Source organism: Stegastes partitus, unplaced genomic scaffold (genome assembly GCF_000690725.1).
Source record: "Stegastes partitus isolate 25-593 unplaced genomic scaffold, Stegastes_partitus-1.0.2 Scaffold37, whole genome shotgun sequence".
Lineage (NCBI taxonomy): Eukaryota > Metazoa > Chordata > Actinopteri > Pomacentridae > Stegastes > Stegastes partitus.
In genome coordinates this window covers 26109-38394 of record NW_007577768.1, presented here as the reverse complement: position 1 = coordinate 38394, position 12286 = coordinate 26109, and the positions used below count along the sequence as shown (strand labels likewise).

At 39.6% G+C, this 12286-nt stretch overlaps 1 protein-coding gene across 1 annotated transcript; it reads left to right on the top strand.

Annotated features, from left to right (window-relative positions):
• Nucleotides 1-4156: 4156 nt before the first annotated feature.
• On the top strand, nucleotides 4157-10900 carry LOC103373026 (aminoacyl tRNA synthase complex-interacting multifunctional protein 1-like). Its single transcript, XM_008302825.1, has 4 exons — nucleotides 4157-4646; nucleotides 5332-5540; nucleotides 7501-7669; nucleotides 9719-10900. The coding sequence occupies exons 1-4, from the start codon at nucleotides 4157-4159 to the stop codon at nucleotides 9883-9885; spliced, it is 1035 nt and encodes a 344-aa protein (XP_008301047.1). The 3' UTR covers nucleotides 9886-10900.
• The last annotated feature ends 1386 nt before the right edge of the window (nucleotides 10901-12286 follow it).

Genomic DNA, 12286 nt, shown 5'->3' with positions numbered 1-12286 from the left:
ATAAATGGTGGTTTGCCACAGAAAGTGTATTAGTAATGAACTTTACCATTTCAGTTCGACTTATTTAATCAAGATAAGATATAAGGTCAGGAGACCCAGAAATGAAGTCATCCTGTACAATGTGAAAAAGGAAACTCTTTCTGCAGTCAGTTTCAGTGAGCTCTGACAACATCTGTCATAAAACGTTATCATGACCTTCAACATTGCAAGATTCATCGATGACAAAAGAATGCCGTTTCATGCCCTTGTGAGATTTAAGAGGTGGGAAACAGGATGAACTCATCTTGTAAGGACTTTACAGTTTTTGTGTTGAAACCCAATAAAGCAGCACATAAATAAAGGGCCTGTGTTTATGCATACATGCAGTACTGAGTGCAAACCTTCTTGTTTTAACTCACCCTTTGTTACTCCTGTCAGTAAGTAAATGCATGATTCTGCAGTCCCAGCCAGTAAAACCTCTGCTGTCAGCTCCCTACATATTTATGGTTCTGGTGGACACTGAGGGGCTTTTTGAATGGAAAGAATGCGGAATATTTCCTGACTGTGAGCAGAACATACTGCACTAAACACAGGTTTGTGATAAAGTAAACACAACTGAGTGAGTTATGTTAAAGATCCCCTCCTGTGAAAATCAAGTGTTTTTACCTTGTTAACATTTCCAGTGGTGTGTTTTTAAATGCTAAAGACATATAATGAGTGAAACATGCAGTCAACACCATTTCAGTGTGTTCATGTCAGTCTGATACAATGCACATGTAAACTTCCAGGACTGAATGGATTTAATCCAAATTAGTATCCCAGTTCTGATTATATTTTAGTGTTTACATGGAACACGGTTTCTGATCTTCTGCGTGCTGTTGTGTCTTAATTTTTCTCTTTTCCCTGCACCATATTCTTTACCAGCATGTTCAGAAGCCTGGTTAAGCTGTTTACATAACACACTTTCTCAGCTTCTATCAGCAAATCCAGGTGTCTGAACACAGATTAAGATGATCTGCACTCATAGGAGCACCTTTTACATGTGCACTTTACAATGCATTTTGTAATTGGCACACACTCGCAGGCCAAAGGTGGTGTAGCTGCCATCTGAAGTGCTCCTCATCGGGAGCAGCTTAGGGTTCAGTGTCTTACCCAAGGACATGTCGACACATGGAGGGGCCAGAGGTCAAACCATCAACCCTACAATTAAAGGACAAACTGCTCTTCCACCTGAGCTACAGCCTCCTTAAAACAAAATACTAGTGCACTAATATTAACACAGTCACTGTCTTGTATGGCACAGTAAAGGTTAAATTACGAGGGGAGACACATTCTTCATAATAAAGAAAAAAACTGAGTCGTCAACATATTTCACATGGCAAAGAGATGCACAACAGATACACTAGTTTAGGTTCTCAAATCACAAACTTTCACAGCAATATGTAGACAAGTACAGCCACTGTTTTTGTCAGTACTCAACAAATACATGATTCAATGTGGGGAGAAAATTCAATTCAGAGAAATGAGTCAGGCGGCAGTGGTAATCCTGCAGATTCGAGTGATAAGTTAGACTGGGTTGAGTGAGAAAATGTAGATGGGAACTTTAAGTAGACAAAGTCAGTGTCCTGTTTTGAACCTCGTCCTCAAAGTTGATTTATTTGTAATTTTTTCACATTTGTTCTAATTATCGGCTAATTTTTTTACCTCTTAGCTGTTGAATTGATTTGATTCTTGAAACATCTGTTACTTATTTTTAGGGGATGTTTAGCAGATAAAGATTTTGCTATTATTACTAAATCAGTTAAAATAACATTTTGCTCTGCTCTTCTTCCTCAATGCACAATTCAAATAATAAGTGTTAACATTTTGATAGCAATTTACAACAACAGTATGTCTGCTGTACAATTTTGAGACAAATGCTAGTGTAGAATAAAACAACTATTATCCTTTGTTTTATTATATATATGTAAAGCAAAAGAAACGCATCAGAAGTAACTGGAAAGCAAATGTTGTTGTGTTCTTGAATAAATGTAAGTGTTTTGAAGAGAATAACAGACTTAATAGAAGGCAAATAGTTAAAGATTGGTTGGAAATGGAAAAAAGCAGAATTGGAAAGATTTTTTTTTCAATGGCCTACGGAAACTAGTTTAAGATTTAGAGTATAAGCACAATGTGAAGGATGTTACAAGCTGATGTAGAGTCCAGCAGATGGCAGCATTCAACCTGCACTTTGCTCTGGAAACATGAAAACTGAGGCAGAGGTGGAAATTTGGATTTTTTTTTTTACATCTGTCATGTCAATAAAGGTATGGATGATTGGCCAAAGAAATAAGGAAAACCAAAGATGAAAAAATGAGTAAAACATTATCAGTCAAGTCAAAAATAAAATATACCTGCTAACATCCATGAATAATACTATGTGCATATTTCAGCATTAGCATCAGGAACTGGACAAATGAGTTCAAGTTAAGCAAAAAATAAAAAATAAAAAATTCAATATCATGCATCTTAAATTTATTTATGTACCTATGTTGGCTGTTTGTGTGTTTTCTAAAACACTTAGTCCTTAGAGCTTAGTCCTAAATGTCCTTCTGCCTGCACCCGTTTATCTCTACGTATCTCAAACCTCCACCACCCATCCCATGTTATTTCTTTTGGCATCAGGATGGATGCTTCTTCTTTTTTTTTTTTTTTTGGATTGACAGATTCATTTCTGCACATTATCTGTGATCCAATTGTATTGATTTTTCACAAATAGGAATAAAATAAATATCATCTAATTTGTTTAGAGCGTATTTTGGGGATTTTTGAAGGGTGATTCTAAAATGTATAAAGTTGCTCATTTTGGACTTTTATAGGATTTACCCTGGAAGATAAAGATGCATGTTTATAGGATTAATGTTATGAGAGTCCTTTCGGTGTATGTTCATATTATATCCATGTAGACTTTCCTATGTGTACTCATCATGCCTCATCTGTACATGTGAAAGGCGTTTGTTGTCTTTATTAGTGTGAGTGTGCTTTTCAAGCTCTCGCACTAAAACTGTGGAATGCTCCTCCTCTAAAGCCGAGAATGGTCGACTAATGTGAAACTTTTATGAGGCATCTGAAGACATTTTTATTCAGACAGGCTTTTGGTTGTAGCTGCTTTATTTTATTTTATTTATTGCTTTTGATGCACTGTATTTTAGCTGTTGCTCTCCTGTTTTATCAGTTTATTATCTTTATTGTTTCAATTTTTATCCTTGTTTAATTATTGTTGTAAAGCACTTTGTGATTTTGTATCTGTGAAAGGTTCTATATAAATACATTTTACTTACTTACTTTATTCTATCTCTATTTATAGCCTGATTGCATTTTTGTAATTCTTGTCCTGCTTCTTTGATGCCCTCATTTGTATCTCGCTGCTGTCACATGTAAATTCATCAGTGAGGGATTCAAGAAGTTTATGTTGTCTTAGGTTGTATAATGCTGCAGGATCAAATTCTGTAAGACTTCCTATATGAATCTATTCAGTTAGGAGGGAGCAAGATTTGACTGCAACATCAAATAGATTTTAGACTTTTATTTTTTTATTTTCGTAGAATCCTAAAGAACTTGTTGTCTGAAGCTGTCTCTGCTTTATTAGGTAACATGAGACACAAGTATACAGTCGTCCTCAAATGTTTTCACACCCTTCCATTAAAGAAAAGGCAAAACTCACAATAATTACCCAAATAACTAGAAACTGAAAAAAGTAATAACAAATTTTTTAAAAATTGCTAACTTATAATTTAGTGAAGTAAGACACTGTTTTCGAATTGTGGTTGAAAAAGAATAATTTAAAAAAAAAAAACTGTTCTGGACAAATGAGAGCGCTTTGCTGATGAGCAGTGGGCTCAAATCAAAATAGAGTTGTTAAACTAAATATTAGTTTACAGGTCCCATCATGCTTGTTTGCTTGTTTTTGTTTGTTTGTTTTGTTTGTTTTATATTTTTGTTGAACCACATTTCAAAAGCAATGTCAGGATTACATTCAATTTTTATTTACTATTACTTGAGTCAATTTCAACTTATTTCACTAACAGCTGTTTTTTTCCCCCTTCTTTAATGGGAGGGTATGAATACATTTGAGGACGACTGTAGCTCCTGTGGGTGAGTGTTGTTGTAGTTCACGTGTCCTCCTGCAGGGGCAGTGATGTGCTCGGTGCTGTTTAAAGCGTCTGTGGGAGCCAACGCCGCAGAAAAAGAGCAGCTCCATGGAGGAGGAGGAGAAGGAGGAGGAGAGGCTCAGTCTACAGACATTACAGCCAGAATGGGTCGCAGCGAGGAGCTCAGTGACTTCCAGCGGGGCACCGTGGTCGGATGCCACCTGTGTAAGAAGTCGGTCCGGGAGATCTCCGCCCTGCTGGACCTGCCTCGGTCCACCGTCAGCGCCGTGATCCTCAAGTGGAAACGTGGAGGAATCACGACGGCTCTGCCACGGAGCGGCCGACCACACAAGCTCAAGGAGCAGGACCGTCAGGTGCTGGAAAGGGTGGCTCTGGAGAAGTGTCTGCCCTCCATAGAGGCTCTCACCGCCGAGTTTCAGACCGCCTCCGGGGCCAGCGTCAGTTCCACCACCATCCGCCGGGAGCTCCATGAGATGGGCTTCCGCGGCCGAGTGTCCTCCTACAGCAAGCCCAAAGGTGTGTCCTGGAGGTCTGGGGACGAGAGGTTCCCGTATGCGTGTGTCCACATACTTTTGGCCATGCACTAATATGACACCTGCATGTACCTGCTGAGCTTCATACTGACTCCTGTCTCCCTCCAGTCGCTCCTCAGCTCTGCTCAGGATTGTGGCTCCTGGCTGCATCATTTGTTCCCTTTCAGAAGCATTAGTGATGTTTGCTTTCCTCTAAATTCAACCAAACTTGTCCAAATCACAACATGCATCCAGAAAAAGAATTAAAGTGGATACTAATTTTCCAGTGTTTTAATGTTTGCTGTTTGGCCCCTGACATAAAAACCACTGTGCTGGCTGGAGTAACGCCTCGTTTTATTTTTTTAGTTTGTGGTCATTTTAATAAACAGGAGAGTTGCTGTAACCTGTCCCATCCACTATATATGTGTATTTTTGCAAAAACCAAGCATGCAGATCTTTTTTTACACTAATTTTTTTATCATATAATAATAAGAATTTACTTACAACTCATCCAAATCATGTTCCAACATAAAACTTTGACAGATTCCTCCCTTTAACTCTGACTGATTGTTTTTTGCTGAAAATACCCACCTTACACATTGTTCAGGATCTGACTCATACATCATGGAGAAATTTAGGTACAAAGAATGATTTAGTTTCTGACTGATCTGATGGTGTTTGTCTTTCAGGAGGGCAGAAGGTGGCAAAGAAGCAGGGAGCCCCTGACCAAGAGGACGACAAAGTGGACGTGTCCCGCCTGGACCTGCGTGTTGGACGTATAATAACAGCTGTGCAGCTTCTAGACACCGACAGTCTGTACGTGGAGCAGATTGATGTGGGAGAGGCGTCTCCCAGGACAGTGGTCAGTGAACTGGCGAAGCACATACCTTGGGCCCAGGTATAGTATCGTGCCCTGATGTAATCTCAGTAATGGGATTTTAAAAAAATAAACATTTTAATTTACTAATTATTAGAACTCAGGTTTCATTGATGTCAAACATTTTTTTTAAAAAAGCAAAAATACTCTGGTACCTGCATATTTGCTGGCAAAGCAACATTTTTGTTGTCAACTATAGTATTGGTTATCTGATCTAAAGGTCACTGAACATCTCATCAGATTACAGGCTGCGGATTGATTTTAAAAGAACACCTGCCTGTAATACGGTCTATTGAAGTGTTTGCTTAAAAGGGAGGATGGCCAACTAAACTAAAATGCAAATTACATTTTCACGTTAGTTTTACAAATTACTGGTCAGATTGTGTTTCAGAGATTATTTCACGAGATGCACAATCATTCACAGTATGTATACTATATTACCAAACACCCCTCCGAGGGTCATAATAATTATCCATCCATCCATCCATCCATTATCTATACACCGCTTAATCCTCACTAGGGTCACGGGGGGGCTGGAGTCTATCCCAGCTGACTTAGGGTGAAGGCAGGGGACACCCTGGACAGGTCACCAGTCTATCACAGGGCCACACTTAGAGACAGACAACCAAGCACACTCACATTCACACCTACGGACAATTTAGAATCACCAGTCAACCTCAATATGTTTTTGGACTGTGTGGGAGGAAGCCAGAGAACCCGGAGAGAACCCACGCTGCACGGGGAGAACATGCAAACTCCACGCAGAAAGATCCCCGTGTTCTCACCGGGACGCGTACCGGCGACCTTCTTGCTGCGAGGCAACGGTGCTAACCAACTGCGCCACCTTGCAGCCCCTAATAATTATATACTTGTTAATTTAAAGTGAACTGTATACAATATCACACCATATCACTGCGAAGTGTGGCAGTAAAATTTTTTCCTTAATTGAAACTGTGCCAAGCCCAAACCACAAGAACGGTCCCACACCAAAAGTATGTGGGCGCGTATTAGGAAACATTCTTTTGGCTCTACAGTCTAACATGGTAACATATGCCATCTGTATAACATGTATGCAAAACCTTAGAAAATACAGACCACATTTTTATTCTTCTGAGTTTTGAAACATTTGTTGAGTTTTTTAATTTGAGAAGGTTCACCTTTCTGTTGCACTGGAGGTTTGCTTGTGGTGAATCCTCTGAGGTTCTAGTCATGACGTCTTCTGTTACTCGTTAACTTCCCTCAGTAGCATTTCTGCCTTGCCGTGGAGTCGTAAACATTTTTCTTTTCTTCACAAAGCAAATGAGTTTCTACTTCTCTGTCAGATTTGTGCCCCTCAGTCCACCAGGTCATTTGCCATGTCCTGGTTTTCTTGTGAGCTTCTGCGGGTTCAGAATGAATCTAACTACATTTAATGTCTCTCTGGTCAAGTTTTGCTTTTTGTTGTTGTGTGTACTTTCGTGATCGCATCTTTATATTTTACAGCCAAGTTCACTACAATCTAAATGGCAACTCTCAGTCATGTGTGAGCTCCATTTTGCATGAGCTGATGTTGATTTTCTGTCTTGATTTTGTTTGGTGATGTGCTTCCAACTTTGCAACAGCAATCTGAGAAAAGACGTGTAATTGTTATAACATGACAATGGCACAAAGTGAGGCCCACAAGTTTCTAAGTTTGTTGGTTTGAGTGACTCAACACACTAAACCCCGAGTGATTGGAGACTCATAGCAAATACAAATGTTTGAGTATCAAGGAGTGATATTATTTTTAAGATCTAGTATTTGTTATCACATTGAGAGTTCATGATTTAAAAAAAAACTGTTCAGAGTCGTCATTGTTGTATAAATTGAATTCTCAGACCAGCATTCAAACAAAATCAGTTGAAGGTGCTTTTCATTATGTTAAATTTGGTGTAATTTGTTTGTATGTTGTCTTGAAAATATGGCCTTTTAAAATGTATACCATCTCCTGTTCCTAATGCAGATGCAGAACCGTATGGTGGTCATACTGTGTAACCTGAAGCCAGTCAAGACAAGAGGAAGGATGAACCAGGCTATGATCATGTGCGCCAGCTCACTAGATAAGATGGAAATCCTTGATCCTCCATGTGGAGCTGTACCAGGGGACAGAGTTACTTTCCAGGGATTCCCAGGTACTAAAACTGGACCACTTTACACTCAAAACCTAATAATTGGCCTAAATGTTATGTGAATTCTCAACCAAACAGTCACTACAGATACATGATCATCAGTGAATGACTTGTCATTGTCTTGCTCACGCCTTTGCTCGCATGTGTTTCTTTTATGTTGGTGTTTATCATACTGGTACAGTTCATTGTCATTAATAGCACAATCAGGCACACCACAATATTAGTATTATACAGTCCAACACTGATTGTGACAAAGACACAGAATGACATGCACTACAATAGTTAATAGGTGCCTGTAATTCCACGTAATGGAAATCTTACAAACGGTGCCTGTAAAAAATATTCATCCCCGTCGAATCATTGTCAATAGAAATAGACTTTTTTTGCCAAGAATTTACAAAAAAGACTCTTTCATGTCAAAGTGAAAACAGAATTCTACAAAGTAAAATCAATTAGTTATAAATGAAAAAAAATACAAAAAGTGAAATAAGTGATTGCATAAACATTTGTAAGGTCTATACCTTACTTTGCTAAGCACTGTGTGATAATGTATTAGAAACTGTGCTATACAAATGAAATTGAATTGAACTGAATAAATATTCCCCCCCTTTAAAGTGATTTGCCAAATTCAACAGAGATGCAGCTAAGTGGTGCTAGAAGTCACATATTTAGTGAAATGGAGATCAACTGAGTGCACTGAATGTGTCTCAAGTGATGTAGCATGAAGATACCTGTATCTGGAAGGGAAAAGAAAATGTGGAAAGGTCATTGAAAAGCATAAATCAGGGGATGAATATAAGAAAATTTCCAGGTCACTGAGTATCCCTTGGACAACAGTAAATTCATAATTAAGAAATGCAAGGAATATGGCACCTGCATAAATCTGCCTCGAGCAAGCCATTCTTAGAAACTGAGTGACTGTGCAAGAAAGAGACTAGCACAGACTAGCACTAAGACTGGACATCATGACAAACACACCATTCTCATGTGAAGCATGGTGGTGGCAGCATCATAACGTGGGGATGCTTCTTAGCAGCAGACTCTGGAAGGCTGGTAAAGATGGAAGGTAAAATGAATGCAGCAATATATAGGGAAATCCTGGACTGCAACCTGATTCACTTCAGGGAAAAACTACAACTTGACATGAAGCATAAAGCCAAAGCAGCACAGAAATGGTGTAAAGACAAAGAGGTGAATGTTGTGGAGTGGCTGAGTCAGACCCCAGACCTCAATCCATCTGAGAATTTGTGGCTGGAGATGAAAAATGCTCTTCACTCACAATCCATGTGCAACCTGACAGAGATGAAGCCGTTTTGCAAAGAAGAATGGGGTAAAACTGCAGCGTACTAATGTGCAAGGCTCATTGAGACCTATTCACACAAGCTCAATGCTGTAAATGCTGCCAAAGGTGCATCTACTAAAAACTGACCTGAAGGAGATGAATACTTATGCTTTGGTTTTGTTTTTTTTGTGTGTGTGTTTTTAGATTTTTAATTAATTCACTTTACTTTGTAAAAAACTGTTTTCCCTTTGCCATGAAATAGTATTATTTATAAAATAAAGTCTTGTGAAAGAAGCCCCCGTGACTGTGATTCAAATGGGAAAACTTCTGAGGATGACAAATGCTTTTTATAGGGTGCTGTATTTCCTTTAATGTAACGGTGACTCCATGCAAAAAGTCAGATCCACAAAGAAATCGTTTTTTTTTTTTCCAACTCTGCCAAATGCCTTTGGGAGGAATTGGACTGCAACACTGTGAGCAGGCCTTATCGCCAAACCTCACTGCTGGCCTCAACGATCCCTTGTGGCTCCCTGGGAGAAAAGCTCTCTAACCAGTTTCCATAATCTTGTACAAAACCTTTCTGGAAGCGTGAAGGATGTTACAGTGGAATGTTGTTGCCAGTTGTTTTGATGCTTGAGCATGTTTGCATGGCTATGACATGCTATGAAAAGGTTCTCCTAGATTCCTGAAATCATTAATCCTGCTCTTGTTGAGGCTTGTTGAAAGTACAGAGAGGATTTTAATGTACCATACTGCCTTCTTGAATGCAGGTGAACCAGACAAAGAGCTGAACCCCAAAAAGAAGGTGTGGGAGCAGGTGCAGCCGGACCTGCGCGTGGACAGCCAGTGTGTTGCAACCTACAAGGGAGCTGCCTTTGAAGTGGTTGGAAAGGGAGTGTGCAAAGCTCAAACTATGAGCGACTGTGAAATCAAATAAACTAACAGAGCTGCCTGGAATAACTCAGTGCAAATCCCTGCAGCCAGCCAGGACTCAAGATGTTGTGGAAAGGCTTCCCAGAAGAGCGGAGGCTGTTGTAGCAGCATAGTAACGCCCACAGTTTCGGAATGAGACGTCCAACAGTCACCTGGGTGTGATGTTTGAGTGTCCACATACTTTTGTGCTGTAAGACAGTGAAAACGATAGTGATGAGCCCTCTGTTGGACTGACACGAACATGACTGTTACATGGATTGTAATGAAAAATGTGTAGTTCTGAATTTGGCCAAATGAGGGCGCTACGTCACCCATCATAATGTGCAGTTAGTGTGTGTTGGTTTGTTCCAGTGTGACATGACAACATGCAGCAGGCTGTCATATCCAGCACGGTGGCAAGAAAACGGAAATTCTTTCAGAGAATTCCGTTCGGTTGGGAAGTATTTTGTAGAATATTTATGTTTTCCCGTGAGACTGTAAAAGTCATTTCCATTGAATGATGGATGAAACTAAACAGTGCAAAAGTCCCCTGCAGAAAGGGGACATTCAACAGTTTTGCTTCTTGTACGTGTGGCTATGATTTGAAAATGAGTCCAGTGTGGCAGAGACTTGTGAAGCAACAGAACAAGATTACCTAACTGTTTCTCAACAAATGATGGGCATTAGTCACTGTGTCATGTATCAGTGTGCTTATGTATCGTTTATTTGATATAATACAGTTTTTTTTAATCTGATATCCAGACAAATCTGGGATTCCCAGTAATGAAAAGCAGATGTTTCTGTATCATTGGTTTGGATGTAAAAGTGTTTCACTGTTTCTTCACCCAAGAAGTTTTCTATCCATTCTCCATTTGCAGATTGTTACTCTGCTCTTTTAAATATTTCTACAAATGAGCAAAACCTTAACTTTTGTATGTCGTACGTCATAAAACGTGTTTCAGCTTCAATTCATGATGGCCATCGAGCATATTTATCATTTTAAGAGAAAAATAAATCAACACGTCTTGGGTTTCAAAACACGCTGCCTGTATGCTGTTCCTGTGTCCAAGCCAAGCCCATTAAATGACCAAAAAAGAAAAACACTAACACGCAAAGTTTTTCTTCCCTTTTTTGCATAGGAAGAACTGAACAACTGCTCATAAAGAATGGGGATGTGATTCAGGAACTGAGAAGTGGGGGAGACACGATGTTACTGGTACTTTTTTTGACTGTACAGGACTTATGGGGAATGGTATCGCTCTTTTTATAAACATAAATGTTATTCACGACTACATCACAGGGAAAATGAAAGAGGAAAATCCACCGTATGCATTTACCGCAAAAACAGTCCACCACTATACGCACTGTTGCACTGCTGATCCTGTCAATCACGTCACATGTCCCATAAGACTGTAGTTTTTGGTTTGTGTCTTTACATGTGCTTATTATAAATACTGGACTTGTGTGGTTGAAAGTTAATAGGCCTACAGAAGCAGCAGAAAGAGGGATTTTTCATCTCACGCTGCTGTGTGTTTACTCGTACTACAAGTTGACATTAAGAAAAAGACTTAAATGCTAATAGGTTAGGAGGTGACATTAATGTGGTGTCGATCCCCCAGCCACAGTGCAGTCAGCTCATGCACAAACCCACCAAGGGGGAAACCATAGTGGAGAGAGTGGAGGTACTGTACAGGTCCATCACTCATTTCTGTCCGTGCATCTGCAGTAACAGCGAGTCAGTCCTGGAAGTGTGCAGCCTGTCGACTCGGTGTGGTTCACCGGAGCGGAAAGTTTGTAAACAACCACCTGAAACCTGAAGTGAGTCAACCTATGAATAAAACGCTGCTCTATGTCTTTCTGTATCCTGTTTATGAAGCTACAGAAAACGCAACAAAACTCTCTGCCACGGATGAGTCACAATCTCACAGTGCTTGCGGGGTATTCACATGTTTAATTTCTCCTTATGTCTTCTGTTATCATTCTATTTTATCACATTTACTTTATATTCAGGTTTGCTCGTATGTCTGTAGAATTAGCCAACACGATTGCTGTAGTTCTCAAAATATATGATACCAAAGGCTGGATTACCAGCCCTACTCCTTTAGGAAGAGGCCCTCAAAGACAGCAGGTCATTGAGATTAGTAAAGACCCTTGGATGGCTTCTTTGGTCTTAAAATGGGGCCTGTGATGAAATCTAGTTTTAATCATTAACCTCAGTAAGAAGCTTTCAGTTCAGACAGATTGTCTCGTTCCACAGTCTGACACTGTGTTGACTTCTTTCCAAACTCTGTTTACACCAAGTAAAATATTTAAGCCCTGCAATCAATGTGAATTGTAAGAGACTGTATAGACCTGATGTCCACCAGATAAATACAATTCATTCACTGAAGCAAAAGTTTGAAATCAAATGTTGCCATGAAATAGTC